This window comes from Vigna umbellata, chromosome 1 (assembly GCF_029865625.1).
Source record: "Vigna umbellata cultivar VRB3 chromosome 1, Vumbellata_1.0, whole genome shotgun sequence".
Classification (NCBI taxonomy): domain Eukaryota; kingdom Viridiplantae; phylum Streptophyta; class Magnoliopsida; order Fabales; family Fabaceae; genus Vigna; species Vigna umbellata.
Window position 1 is genome coordinate 15,471,642 of NC_142165.1, and position 15,476 is coordinate 15,487,117.

Sequence of the window (15,476 nt, forward strand, 5' to 3'; positions counted from 1 at the left end):
TATATTTCAAATGTTAAATTTAGTAAATACAATAACTAATATAGATATACATTATTTTTTTATAAATACCAATTAATAATATTAAGTGTTAATGTTTTTGAAATGATAATAATTAATTAATTTTAAAAAATTTAATTATTTGTTAAATTTAATCATTTTCATTAAATTTTATTTGATGAAATGATTACAGTAAAAATTTGTTTATATGTTTATAAATTTTAGCTTTTGATAAACTGTTATTAACATATTCAAGTATTATTTAAAAATACATATAAATATAAATATAAATAGATGACCAAACCTTACCTTAAATATTAAAAAAACAAAATCCTTTTAGAAAGGTTATCTTACAAACCCGATTTGGGTTTATGAATCAGACACACATCGAAAGGATTGTTACATTGAATAAATTAAGCAAACATCTAATAATTTTTAGGATATTTTCTCATTTATAAAGCAATTAAAAACTAACTATAACGAGATTTTATATTTATTTAATATCATGTATTCTAGTTTATTTTGATAAAGACTAAATTTTATTAATACCTAAACACAATGAAAGTTTATTATTAACATATTTTAAGGGAAATTAAATCATATAAAGACATTCAATTTCATATTATATTGTTTCAGATTTAGTATTTTGGTCCTAAATGGTGCATGGAGACATAAGAAAAAATACACATAAGAAAAAACAAAAATTAAAAAACTTATATTGAAATTCATGCTAATTATTGAGACTTGATGATAAAGACTTGAAGTTTGTTGTCTCTCTCCATTTGAGAGAAATGCTTCCTTAATTTGTGATAGAAGTGTTAACATGAGAAGAAGCAAAAGAGCTTGGAACATTCATGTTCATTTTCTGAAGAATAGAATTCACCACAAGCTGATAAGCTCTCTCGGTCGGATGAGCAAAATCCCAGAAAATGAAAGTGGAAGGATTTGGACATATATCCAGAAGGTTACACAGCCCTGAAACTCCAAATGGAGCAGTCCCACAACACGCTTCACCGGCGTCTGTAAACCCTGAAATAATAATCATAACACTGTTAATTAATATGAACTAATCTTGAATTACTGAATCAAGTTGTGTAGAAAATAACCTGATGCCTGTGGATTATTAATAATACTAAGAAAAGGATTATAAACATCGACGAATCTAATGTCATAATTTGGAAGACTGGCTTTGAGAGAATCAACTGCTGCTGATAACTGCCCATTGAATGTCTGTGCTTCCATGTTCGCAAGTTCTGCACAAAATCTCAATGGCCCTCCACCTGTTGTTCTACCTCCAGGTAAGCATCCCAGTGGCAATGTGCTTAACACCCACACTTTTCGTACTCCAAGATCATATAGACTCTTCAAGTTCATACACACTTTCTCATGTTAATTCTAACCAAACATGACAAGTCTAAATTCAAGATATGTTAGAAAATTATGAGTAGAAGGGAGAGGTGGCAATGGAACCTTGTAGAAGTTTGTGGCGAGGGAAATTAAATAAGAGACATATTGAGGGAAAGGACGTGTGGTGGCAAGAAGGAAAGAATAGGTGAAGGCAACGTCGTTGTTGCCGGCAGAAACAAGGAAAATGCTGTTGGCTAGGATCTCACTCGCACGTTGTTGTCCGACAACTGCTGTCAGCTTTCCTATGTATTCTTTGAACATCGCCAGTTGGGCTGGGGTCGTTATAACTCCCTGATCTCACGCATAATAAAACATCATGGAAAAACATAACTTTTCTCCGAAGCAAACAACCTAAAATGCAGTGAAAGTGTGATATATTACCTGTACTTTAGAAGTGAGATCATCAAGCCCAGAACCACCAGAAGCAAAGGAAACCCCAGTGATGAGGTCTTGAGGAGTCAAGGTGGTGCTAAGATATGCTGGCACTGTTTCTTTTACTCCCAATGCAGATGCTGCATACACAATATTCAATTCATATCATGAACCATTTTGGATTTGTTATCGATCTCAACAGTAAAAGCAAAAACCAGACATGCATGCATGCATGCACGTTCATAATCTCGTTACCTATCAAATCTGTGGGATTTCTTCCATTGCAGAATCTTCCTGTAGGTACTCCACCTGGGAAATCCCTTCCATAGGGTGGAAAATTACACTTGCTCATCGTTTGAAGATTGTTATTGTTTCCCGTATCAAGAATTGAGTCTCCGAATGAAAACAATGCTGGAACTGCTGGTTTAGTAGCTACTGCCCTGGGAAATCTCAGAGCAAAGAAAACGAACACAATTGATACTGCTCTCTGCCAAAATAACTGTTCCATTTTGCTTTCTCAATGGTTTTCTTGCAAGGTTGTGTGATATTTATAGATAGTCACTGATGCAATAATGTAGATGGATATTGAGTATTCCGCGTACATCTCATTTAATAGAAATTCAATCGGTACATCCTGTTAATGTATATTAATAAACAAATAAATCAATATAGATATAATTTAAAAGTTAGGACATAATTTTCACACAGTGCAGCATGTAAATTTAATATTTAATAAATAGACATAAATTTTAAGGATTGCATTTTAATTATAGAATATGTTCTATTTTTTTTTCTAAACAGGGGAAATACTACTACAAACATAAAAACAAGAAATTGAATTGTGTTGTGTTTTTTTTTTAATTATAATTTAAAGTTCTTTCTTACGATAAAAGAAAGTTTGAAAACAAATAGAGGAAATAGAAAAGAAAGTATCGATTTTATCTTTTGAGAGTACGTGTTCTTATGACAAACCATATACGATGACATTGAGGTTTACGAGTTTTTTTTTTAAGTTATTTTTCTTGTTCTAATAATAGGTTGAAGTCAACTTTCTCGGATACCGAGCTCCAAACAAACTTTAAATTGTTTTGCTATCTACACCTTTTTTCCTTCATTCCTTTATTTATTTACACGGTGCAATAAGTTACTTGCAATACTTAAGTGAGTAGATGATCATGCGGTAAACAAAGTTAATTATCGATAATACAATAAATACAATTACCTACCTCATTACCTTATAACATATATTTATAGGTTTCAGAATGGACTTTTAATTAGTATCTGCCTAATTACGACCAATCAGTTGATAAACATATTTTACATGTAGACATACTTTAATTGAGTTTGATCATCATTAGGGAAATTACCGTTCCATCAGTTCCCTCAGCTAATGAAAGTCTAGTTTCTCGGTGAATTGCTTAAGGATGTTGGGACTAATCGCTCAGTCAATGGTTGACCGGACGATCATCCGATACACATGCCCCAAAGCCCAAGCCTAGGGTAGCTGGTGAAAGAGTTTGTGATTGAACGTGCAATAGTGGTCGCTCGGTTTGGTGGGTATCAATGGCATCTAAGGTCGTTCGTTCTCCATCGTTTAAGAATATCTGAACAATTGGCCAAAGATGATAGTTAGAAAAAGGGCACGTAACACTTTATGGTTTGTGACTAAGAGAATCCACAGGGTTGCGTATCCTGGACTGTTGGATTTAGCTTGATCCAACGGTCGATATCGCTCGAGAGGAGGGGGGTTGGTTCACTATAAATAGGGGTGGACTTTCCCTTTCATTTTCACCATTTTCCTCAACCTTCTTTGCCAATCGAGCGTTCATCTTCTTTTCAAGTAATAATGTTGATCGTTAACTTGTCTTTGTCTGAGAAGTCTTCAAGAAGGGGAGGCCAAGGATACGATGATGATGATGCCTCGACTTGTCGGTGTTGGGATCTATCTCTTCTTCCATCCTTGAGTCAATGAGTGGGATGAGGGTTCGACTAACAATGCGACTAATGTAGATAATAATAAGGTCGCTCGTACTAGGATTGAGAGTTTATTTTCGGGAGCATGGAGATTGACGCGACAAATGAAGGAGTGGAGCCCGCCCAAACTCTTCCTGTTATCACTATCTATGATTGGGTGTCTTACGACGTGGGTGAGTTCATGACTTGCTTCCGAATGAAGATGGACTTGGAGTAGTGGACCAAACGAAGTTGTCTTTTAAAGATTCTGGTAGATAGTGCTCTCATTAAGTTGATGGTGCGTCAGGAGAACGAACGGGTGTACCATGGGAAGGGAGGCAACCATGATGGCCTTTTCTTCATGTATGTCTTCTCGTTCAATGAGATCTACGTGCACCTTCTCTTCAATGACTTTTACATGGGTGTGCTGAAGGAGATGAACATAACGCCTTCACAACTTCACCCAAACGATTAGGCTTTCATACAAGCGTTCATGATAGTTTGCATTACAACCTCACCCCTACTCGAGCCACCTTTCTCTATCCATTTTTCTTTTATAAGATAATTTTAATTTTTAAAAATTAGTTAATTATTCCTCCTACACCATATTATATACTAGGAGTTCAAGAACATAGGAAGCCTAAAACAAAGTTAAGAATAAGGTCTTTTATTTAAACTTCATTTTTTTGAGGTGTTTTTGATACAAAATTATCTATTAAATTGTTGTAATTAATTTTATTTAACATTTTTTTCATTAGATAATAAGGTTAATTTGTTTAATTTTTGTTGAAACGTTATTTATCTTAAATAAGTTTTTATTATATTTAGCTTTGAAAAACTCATTTTGACATAAACAATGGATACTCGAATGGTTAACATTATTTTATAAATTATATATGCATTTAAAAAATAATATACTTTTTTTATAAAATTAAGAATGTCAATTGGTTTATCATTTTTCAAACCTATAAAAGTGTCGAAGGTTAAAACTTATGAGTCAACCAGGTTTTAAAAAATTACAAATTTCAATGTGGATCAAAATTAAACCCGACCTACTACGAATTCGGCTTACCTAAGTTGAACCTTGATGAGTTGGGTTGACTCACCAACCCACCCATAAATTTTAAATTATATTAAAAAAATGAAAACCCTAAACCTAAATGTTTTCACTTTTTTTTATTTGAAGCGATGCAAAATGTTGTGGATTTATCCATTTAAAACTCTAATATTATAGATGAATAAGTGACAACAATGATTTGATGTTAGATAATAATTTTTATTTGACAACAACGAATGGTTAACATTATTTTATAAATTATATATGCATTTAAAAAATAATATACTTTTTTTATAAAATTAAGAATGTCAATTGGTTTATCATTTTTCAAACCTATAAAAGTGTCGAAGGTTAAAACTTATGAGTCAACCAGGTTTTAAAAAATTACAAATTTTAATGTGGATCAAAATTAAACCCGACCTACTACGAATCCGGCTTACCTAAGTTGAACCTTGATGAGTTGGATTGACTCACCAACCCACCCATAAATTTTAAATTATATTAAAAAAAATGAAAACCCTAAACCTAAATGTTTTCACTTTTTTTTATTTGAAGTGATGCAAAATGTTGTGGATTTATCCATTTAAAACTCTAATATTATAGATGAATAAGTGACAACAATGATTTGATGTTAGATAATAATTTTTATTTTATATTTTTGTGCTTTTAGATTGTATTTAGAGTTTAAAATGATTTTGGATTGTATTTTTTTAATTTTAAAGTGTACCAGTAATTTAATATCATTTTAGATTGTATTTGCATTAAACTTTATTTAGATTTCAATTAAAAAAAATTATTTTTTTAATTAGGAAAAAAATTATAAATAAGTGAGCTATCCGTTTAACCCACTAACTTGTGGTGGATCCAACCAGGTTCAATTTTGTTAAGCTCACTAATAAACTGATTTTGATTGACTCACTAAGTGACCAATCCAAGCTAAGTCGGGTCGAGAGACCCCTTTTTACAACACTAGCTATAATTTTCCTTAAGATAATAATATTGAAGTGTCACATGTGAAGGGTCATGTTTGTGGGTTTATTAATCATTATGATCAAATCAATCTATGCACATTCTTTTCACATTGTTATTCAATTCCAACTAGTGCTTATTGTTTATTTCATTAGAGATTTCATCTTCATTATCTACAACGATTTCAAAAAATAATGAAAAAAAAAAATCCAACAAAATAAATGTTTTAATAGTTCTAATACAAATTCAACAAATTGACTAAATACAGTAACAAAACAGATGAAAAGAAAAAGATATTAACTAGAAGATAAAAGATGAGTACAAGTAAAATGATATTCAAAGAGGAATCTATTAACACTTTCAAAAGAATAACTTTAGAATATTAAAAAAGAAAAGAGAACGAAGGAGTTCAATAAATAAAAAGTCACATAAATAAAAAATAATATAGAAATAAAAATTAATTATAAAAGAATAAATATAACTAGTCACTATTTTATTTCTTAAATAAATATATCCTTTTTTAACTCGTTTTAAATAACTTTTTTTCTTAAATTTTGTTGTTAGTCTATTATTTTCAATGTTTAATTAATTTTAATATTTTCAAAAATAATATGGCATCATAATATAATTTATTTACAAATCTGAAACTTATAAATACTAAAACAATATGCTTACATCAAAAGTTAATCCTAACGCAATTATATATTTATAAACATTCATTATTATTTTTCACCAGAATAAATAAATAAATAATATATTTTACAACTTAGAATACAAATTAACAAATAAAAAAGTATCCATTCATGCATGAATTAATCAACTGTCCTAATATTCACCGTGTATTAAACAAATATCTAAAATAAATTTTTTTATGGTCAAAATCTACTAACTTAAAATTTTAATCCCAATCGAATTAATATATTTATAAACATTTATTATACTTTTTAATCACATAAATTAATTATTACACATTTTAGAATACCAAGAAACAAATAAAAAATATTTATTAATAAACTCATGAATAAAATATGTAACATTTTAAAATGTAGTATACAACTATATAAAAGTTATTATACATTTTAACAAGACAAGAAATATAAAGTTATTTATATTCATCTAACATAACTATAAAGTCCACTTCATATCCATTACAACTAATCCAAAACTATAAATATCTTTAAGTCTAAAAATATTATGCATATGCTACTCCATCTAGGATCTTTCCAAGGTAAAGTCCCTAAACTAGGACCTCTCACTATTCTCACCACATGTCTCACTTCTCTCTACTTGAGTTTCTACTTGAGTTTCTCATACTCATACTTATACTACTTGAAACTACACACATGAATTCCATCTTAGAATTCATTTCACAACTTTGAAATCATTTGAAACCATATTCATATATTCCTCCACTTACACATTGTATAACATCATTTAAAAACATTAATCATACTTTAAAGATCATAAACAACTAAACAAGTCACTTAAAAACAAAAAATATAAGTACATTAACCTACAGAGTGACGCCCAAGCGCCCAAAAACTAGCGCTCAGGTGCCAACATAGAGGTAGCGCCTAGCCGTTGGGAAACTGGTGCTCAACGCTCTGGCTCTGGCCCCTAGAATGGGGGTGCTCAGGAGCTATTAGCAAAACTACACCCTTCTTAGATCACTTTGCACCCTTATCCCACAACTTTGAATGTTCCTTAAGACCATCTAAACACTCATAAACACTTAAAATCTGATCCATAACTCCAAATGACTATCCAAAACCAAATTCCTACCTTAAATCATACCAAACTCACTTATATTACTTGTAACACTCAAATGTTGCAAATAATGGCTTGAACAAGTCCTAATGGACTTAACAACAAACTTCCAACCATCACATCCCTAAAATACTTAATTTAAAATATCACTTGTAAAACCCTAAAATTAGCTCCAAATCATCCTAAACTCTACCTATCAACCATTAAACACATGTTTCCACCCTTCTCAAGGTTCTAAAGAGTTCCAAAGTACTCACAAACAGACTTAAACAATCCATTTTATACTAGAATTACTTCCTTCATATTTTCACTTATCAAAACCACTAAAACACCATGGTAGCCACACTATAATGTCTACCAATCAATCCTACACCACATATAAGTTAACTTTCATCATGAACAAGGTATTAATGACTTAACCAAATATCATACAACACAAATTCTTATCGTAAACCACGATTTCAGAAAATGGTCTCTTAAACCTCAAATTTTATACCAAAAACCTACTTCTTCTTTCACTCAATACCATTCAACAATCTTTAATAGTTTCACAACTTATAATACAACCCAATTACCATTATAACTCATCACAACCATTTTAAACTTCAGCATAATAATCACATATCAACTTTCACACAATTTCACATCATTTCATAATAATTTCAACCAACTCAACATACTAAAATTCACAACTCAATCAAATAATACTTTTCAAGCACAACACATAATCATCATTCATTCATGAAATTAAATCTGTTTAACAAACAACCTAGAAGTAAACTAGTTTTCTATACCTTAGAAAACTCTTACACCTCTACGAACTCCCAATTGTTGCTTCCACTATAAGGAACTCTATAAAAGCCTACAAATCACCAATTGGTGATTGGAGACAAATCTTAGAACTTCAATTGGACCAAGAATCAAGGAAGAGAAGTTCTTGACACATGCAAAAACAAATTTTCTTTACATGATCATGAACCGAAAAAATCAAGAAAAAAGTGTAAAAGTTTACTTGCTCTAAACAGATAACTGATCAAGTAGATAGATAGACCTTATCGCAAGGATCTCCTAAACACCTCCTGATCGTCAAATATATGACTTAGGAGTTATAAATCTTTATAAAGATGATAGAGAGTTTTTTAGGTAACGAGATGAGTTTATGAAATTCTATTTATATTATCGATTTATTTTAAAATAAAATATTCGATCACATTATTTTAACACATCTATCTACTCTAATACTTTATTTCCTATGTTCTTAAAAAATATTGTAATATTCACTCTAAGAATACATCTATAATTTTATCTAATTGTTATTTTCATACATCTATAATTTTATCTAATTGTTATTTTCACACAAAAACTCATATATATAATGATAATTTTTTAAATTTTCTATCACTAAAAAAATAACAACAATACAAATTATAACTTTATTTAAATGTGTACTTTTGAAAGTAAAAGTGTTATAAACATTTATTATGCTTTAATAAATAATAATACACAAATAAAAAAATATAAAATATTATTAAGAAACCCATATATAACTATCCTAATATTCACTTATCTCCAACTTTATCTAAAGATTATTTTTATGAAAGTAATATATATATATATATATATATATATATATATATATATATATATATATATATATATATATATATCTTTAAAGAAAGATAAAGATAAATTAAAATTGTAATATTGTTTTAACAATATAAAGGTGAAGAATGATGAAAGAAAGAAATAGGGTTAGTTGAATATTGAGGGATAAAAAAGGAGAGAGAACAGTGAGAAACGCAGGGAGAGAGATCAGAGTTGTTTATGCTAAGAGGGTTCTTCCCAACCTAAGATCCGTTTCCCATTTCATTTTCCAGAAAAACCCTAACTCTTATTTTATTTCAATTTCAAACTTTTCACTTTCTGTATTCTAATTATCGAATTGCTTTATTTTTTTCACCCTTCTCTTCCTTCACTCGTTAATAGCTTTTTCACTCTGAAAATAAAAAAAGCAAAACAAAACTAGAAACCCTAATCAATGGTTACCACTGTCAAATCTCCCCATCATCACTCCTCTCCCCCGCAGATGCAGTCTGCCGATATCAACAGTCCCAAGTTCCCGCGAAAAAATCTTCCCTCGCCGTGGGCTCAGGTTGTTCGCGGCGGAGAGCCGGAATCAGCACCTGGCATCCACCAATCGCCGCCATCAACATCATCCTCCTCCTCATCACTGATTACGGACCAGGCCCTCTCGTCTGACTGTTCTCCCAAGGTCGTTCCCCCGTCGCCGCAGATGGACAATTCTAACACGGTTGGTGTTGCCGATACCTCTGATGTCGCCGAGGACAATGCTGATCGTTCTAAGAAACCCGTTTGGAATAAGCCCTCAAACGGCGTCGTCGAGACTGGACCTGTAATGGGCGCTGAATCGTGGCCCTCATTGTCTGCATCCACCAAAGGTTCTGCCAAATTGCCAGCTGAATCTTCCTCCAAGACCGTTGCTGATGGATCACTCTCAACTTCTCAGGTTTGGTTCAAAAACATTCTCTAATTCTCTGCTTACTTCTTTTTTTTTCTTTTTTTTTAATTCTGTTTTGTTTGTTCAAATGCCGTGCGTTGTAATTCTGTTTCCTTTTTCTTTTTTAAATGAAAATATTGCAAGAATAATACCCAACTATAGAATTCTGTCTATGTATAATGCTTCCAATCTACATGAATCTATGACGACAAAAGCCTATATATTATTTTTCATGTATCAAAGAGAGTATGTGTGTCTTGGTGAAGAAGGATTTAAAATCCATATTAATTATGGTAAATGGTGGGTACTGGTTGTTTTCTCTTGGAGTGACCCTTTCTGTTATGTTGTAGGTGCCAATGACTTCACAGGCTCCTCAGAAACCCTCTAATACTAATCCAAAAGCCAATCCTGCAACAAACTATAATGTGCCTGTTAGACAAAGATCGATGAAGCGGTTAGGTGGCGGTGGCATTGTGTCTGGTCCTTCCCAGAGCAACTTCTCCAATCCTCCTCCACCACCGCCACCGCCACCTTTTCCTGTATACCATCTCCCACCAGTTAGCTATGGTATGGTACCAGTGGTACCTGAGCCTGCTTCAAGAGATCATTACCGGAACAGTAATTGGGACCCAAGGTCAATGATGGGGGGTTTTGTGCCTGGGATGAATGAATATCGTGGTTCATCTCAGAGGAGTTATTTTGGGCATAATCCCCGAGGAGATGGTTCCTATCATAATAGCTACGGTAGCAGGCATGATCAAGATCGCCGAAATTATGGGAATACTAGAGACACTTTTGCACCTCAACCAAGGATGCCTCCAAGAGGATTACTGAGGCACCCACCTCCCAGCCCTGCTGCTTTTGTGGGCCATCAGCCCATTGGACCATTTGCTAACCCCATGGGTTTTTCTGGTTTGTCTTTCTTCTTTCCATCATTTGTCTTGGTATAAAATAAAAAACATAGTAATGTTTTTCTTCTGTTCTCGTTTTAGAGTTTTATTACTATCAGCCGGTAACAATGGACCAGTTTACTGGTATGCCTTATTTCACGCCCAGCCCCCCTCCTACAACATTCTTTCCAGCTGCTGACTCTGCTCTCTCCAATATGATACAACGCCAAATTGAATATTACTTTAGGTAATTTTGATCTTTGTTTATTATTTAGACGGTTAGTAAATCTTCATTCATTCTCAATTTGTTTTTTGCAGTGACGCTAATTTAGTGAGGGATGGGTTTTTAAGGTCCAAAATGGATGAACAGGGTTGGGTTCCTGTTACTTTGATAGCTGACTTCCCTCGAGTAAGTTTATTAAATCACTGTATCTTTTGTGTAGAGCTTTCTAATGTTATATTTCTTTGTTGTATGATTGAGTAGCGGTAACAATTCTGTGTAGCAGTTTATTTTGTCTTGTTTTCTTAAGATTATTTTGGTTGAGGATTTTCTTTACGCAATCTATTTGGCATCACTGTTTCGTTACACTTTTGCTTATAAATGAATACTTTAACTATGTCTCTTACCTGGAAAGATGAATTTTTCAGTTCGTTTGTAAAACCACACATACCTTAAACGCATCTTTGATTGTTTATTGTGCGATCCAAGTGAAATGTCCTATCATTCATACTGATTATTAATATCTCAAAGAAAATAAACTTTTCTTAGGGATCATCAGTATGGTTCTAAAATCACTAAAACAAGAAACAGAACTTTGATTGTATATACTGTGTTCTAAGTTAAATCTTTAGTAATTCATCATACTGATTCTCAAAGAATGTAAACTTTTCTTAGTGATCATCGGCATGGTTGTAAAATCACACAAACCGAAACTGGTATGTTGTGTGATCTATAAGTAAAATCTCCTATCATTCATAGGATTGTGGGGTCAGTGATTTTTTTTCTGATTTGGAGCGTTGAACCCTCCAAAACGGCCAAGATCATTGGTTGTAGGATCTTTCTTCCTTTGGATCACGAATTGAAAATGTTTAGTATTTATTATCAACTGATCAGTTGTATGACATGCTATCAAGGGTGACAAGTGATGAAATTAGATTTTCTGAAAAGTCTCCTGTCTACTGTTGTATTCGTTCTCGTATTGTTATATTAATTATCGTTGATATTTTTTCCTTGAACTTGTTTGTTTTTGTGAGTTCATATATTTTAAGTAGGATATGAGAGAGCAAAGGTTGTGGAATGTGATTAGAGACATATTGTTCTGCACATTACCCATGTTTGAGTGGAGTTGAGAGGAAAATGGAATGAAATCTTTATTATTTACTGACTAACAATTTTCTTATTTGAGAAATTCTTATAAGAAAATGAAAGATTATTGTGTAACATTTGATATCATGATTACTTAGCACTTTAGGTTTGTTTTTACTCTATGTACTGTCCTTTCGCAGGTTAAAAGTCTTACAACCAATGTTCAGTTGATCTTGGATTCTATGAGAACTTCCACGATAGTGGAAGTGCTGGTAAGTTCTCATGATAGTACTTTTTGTGTCAATGCTTTGAATTTAATGTATTTAAATTTATTTTGTTCTAACTGCAGGGTGACAAGTTGAGAAGACAGAATGAATGGATGAGATGGGTGTCCTCTGCTATTACACGGTCTGGATCTACTTCTACTTCATCGTCTCCCCGTGGGTCAAGATACAATAACTTGACAACTAATTTTCAAGCTATCACCCTGGAAGAAACAACAGTCCTGTAGTCTGGCTCAACTCTCCTATGCAAGTACCAGTTCAACTGTATTTAAATAATCTGCTCAAACCAGATTTCTTAACCTTTTTGGAAGCACGTGGTCTTAGGTTATTTTCATTTTTTGGAGGTGATGGGAATGGAGACTGTGGTAGTTGATTGATTCTTTCAACAGTCTCGATTTTGATAGTAATTTTGAGTGAAGTAGAGGAAGGAAATAAGAGTCATTCACATTTGTTATGGTAAAGGAGGAAAAGAAGAGAAGAACTAATTAGAAAATAAAAGAGAAAAACTAATTAGAAAAAAGAACTTTAAAATTTTGATTGAGGCTGATTTATGGAGGTTATTGGTTTGTATAGCTTATATTTGATTTGATGAATATTTCCATTTTTTTTAATGATTTATGGTAGATGGTGTAAATAATGTCTCTTTTTTGTAGCGTCTTTATTGGTTCTAAGTGCATCTTCATTGCAGGTTTTATGAGTAATGTGAGTAAAAAATTAGTATTGATGACAAGACATAATCTCTACCCTTTTAAAAAACTTATCAGTTGGATGAGCGAAATCCCAGAAAATATAAGTGGCAGCATTTGGACAGAGACTGAAAAAGGCAGAATCTGGTCAGAAAAAACAGGCACATGTTGAAAATAAACAATATCAAGCAGAGTTTTTTTAGAATTTTTTACGAAAAATAGGATACATTAGAACAATCACTAATTTGTATTTTAGTAGCTATAGATATATATAAATAACTTATAAACAACAGATGTATTTACGTTTAAACCTTTTAAAATAATAATAATAAACAAAAATATTATAGTATATACAATAATTCATACGAAATAAAAACATTACAATGTAATATAAACAAACCCTACAATTTTAAAATCCAGTATTAACATGTAATAAACTAATTCTCATTCTTAATATTTTGTTGCAAGGCTCCTTTTAATTAATGAAATAAATTACAAACATAATTGATATAAACTAATGCATTTTAATAAAACAATAAGAATTTCTTTTTGAGCAACTAGGCAACATAGGAGTGCATGGTGATTTCAAACACGATGAACTTTTCTTCCTTGTTAGAAACGTTGCGGAAATACGATTTTTGTTTGAGATAGGTTTTGAATATATGGCGTCTAACTTGGTTTGGAATCTAACAGCACAACATAGCACAACATAAATGTATTTTATGATCATCCTGTCAACCACAATCATAGTTCAAATCATTTAATAAGTTATTAGTAAACTTAACTGACCAAAAAGTAAACCAATCAATCATAAATGAAAACATATTAATCTTATTATTGATCAACTTAAAGGTAGAATATGATTATCTATAATTAGACCATGATTAGGTCAACACTAATTAAAAGTGCACATTAAAATCTATAAATAAAGGTTTGATGAAAGGAGATGATGATTTTGCATTTACTGCACCATTAATTCTTATCTGCCAAAGTTGAGTTGACTTTGGAATTATAGTGTCTTATGTAAGTATTTTCCGAACGATTTGGACTATCAGCTTGACCTAGTACTTGGACTTCAAGACAACATTCGAACTTTGGATGACATACCACAACATATATCTAGTACTTGGACTTCAAGACAACATTCGAACTTTGGATGACACACCACAACATATATCGTTGATCTCGATCTCATACTCAAAACAATAGCCAAACTTTATAGTATTTTGATCAATTTTATATGGTTGATTTGAATATAAAGGAAAATAGGTTATAGAAGGTGATGTGGGTAGCTATGATTAAAAGAATATGGGATCATAGAAATTTCATTGTATTTAGAAACGGGTAAAGGGATGGTGATGAAATGTTTGAGATAACACATTTAATAGTTTGGACATGGTTGAGAAAAAAAATATCAATGACAATTTTTTTATCCTTTGATTAGTGTCTGTGTCAAAAAGCATGTATTAAATCTGGTCTACATTAGTTCAGTGAGATAAAAACAAGGGTCTCATAGGCTATAATGTTATTATCATTCTAATTCCTTATTGTCATCACATATGCTATGTATTATTACTTTACTCTAAAAGAGAAAAAAAATTAATCTCTTGCTAACTCTAGTGGAAAGAATGATTTACAGAAGTTTGTTAGATCTCAATTTTTTACAAATCTATTGTATGATAGATATAAAATGTTAGATCTATCTTGATAGAAGATAACTTTAAAATATAATTGTTTAAATATGTTTTTTTTTAATATTTTGGATCTGCAAATATCATAAGATATATCTCATTTGTGCTTTGTGTAAGAAGAGTTTAAGTGTTGTTGGTAGGTTTTGTAAGTTGAAAAGAAGATATAGTTTTTATCTCCTTTTATTTTTATTGGTATTGTTATTTTGTAAGTTTTGTAATGAAAAGAAGATATAGTATTTATCTCCTTTATTTTTATTGGTATCGTTATTATAGATATGTTAACTAATAAAGTTTTTCCTTTATAGAGATGAAAATTTTTCCTTTACCTTGTAACTCTTTTTTCCATATATACTACTATAACAAAATAATTATAATAATTTGGACCTTTATTTTCACATTTATGCTTTTATTACTTCTCTCATTTCATAAACTTTTGCCACTTATTATCCTTTTACCCTTTTCTTAACTTTGATTTACATTCTCTCCAGTGTTAATTATATACAATTTCTTGATTTATACACTTTCAATCATTTCAAATTAATCAAAATTACCCATATTTAAGGACATTTAAGTCCAAGT

General features: G+C 31.4%; 2 protein-coding genes across 2 annotated transcripts; one reads left to right on the forward strand and one right to left on the reverse strand.

The window, feature by feature from the left end:
- Positions 1 to 796: 796 nt before the first annotated feature.
- LOC124821020 (GDSL esterase/lipase At1g23500-like) lies at positions 797 to 2,284 on the reverse strand. The gene is made up of 5 exons (XM_047292816.2): positions 2,032 to 2,284; positions 1,786 to 1,916; positions 1,468 to 1,695; positions 1,104 to 1,359; positions 797 to 1,026 (listed from the first exon to the last, which is right to left on the reverse strand). The coding sequence occupies exons 1-5, from the start codon at positions 2,282 to 2,284 to the stop codon at positions 797 to 799; spliced, it is 1,098 nt and encodes a 365-aa protein (XP_047148772.2).
- Positions 2,285 to 9,278: 6,994 nt separating this feature from the next.
- On the forward strand, positions 9,279 to 13,164 carry LOC124821016 (la-related protein 1C-like). Its single transcript, XM_047292813.2, has 6 exons — positions 9,279 to 10,049; positions 10,391 to 10,952; positions 11,033 to 11,177; positions 11,249 to 11,339; positions 12,437 to 12,508; positions 12,586 to 13,164. The coding sequence occupies exons 1-6, from the start codon at positions 9,561 to 9,563 to the stop codon at positions 12,745 to 12,747; spliced, it is 1,521 nt and encodes a 506-aa protein (XP_047148769.2). The 5' UTR covers positions 9,279 to 9,560; the 3' UTR covers positions 12,748 to 13,164.
- Positions 13,165 to 15,476: the final 2,312 nt, after the last annotated feature.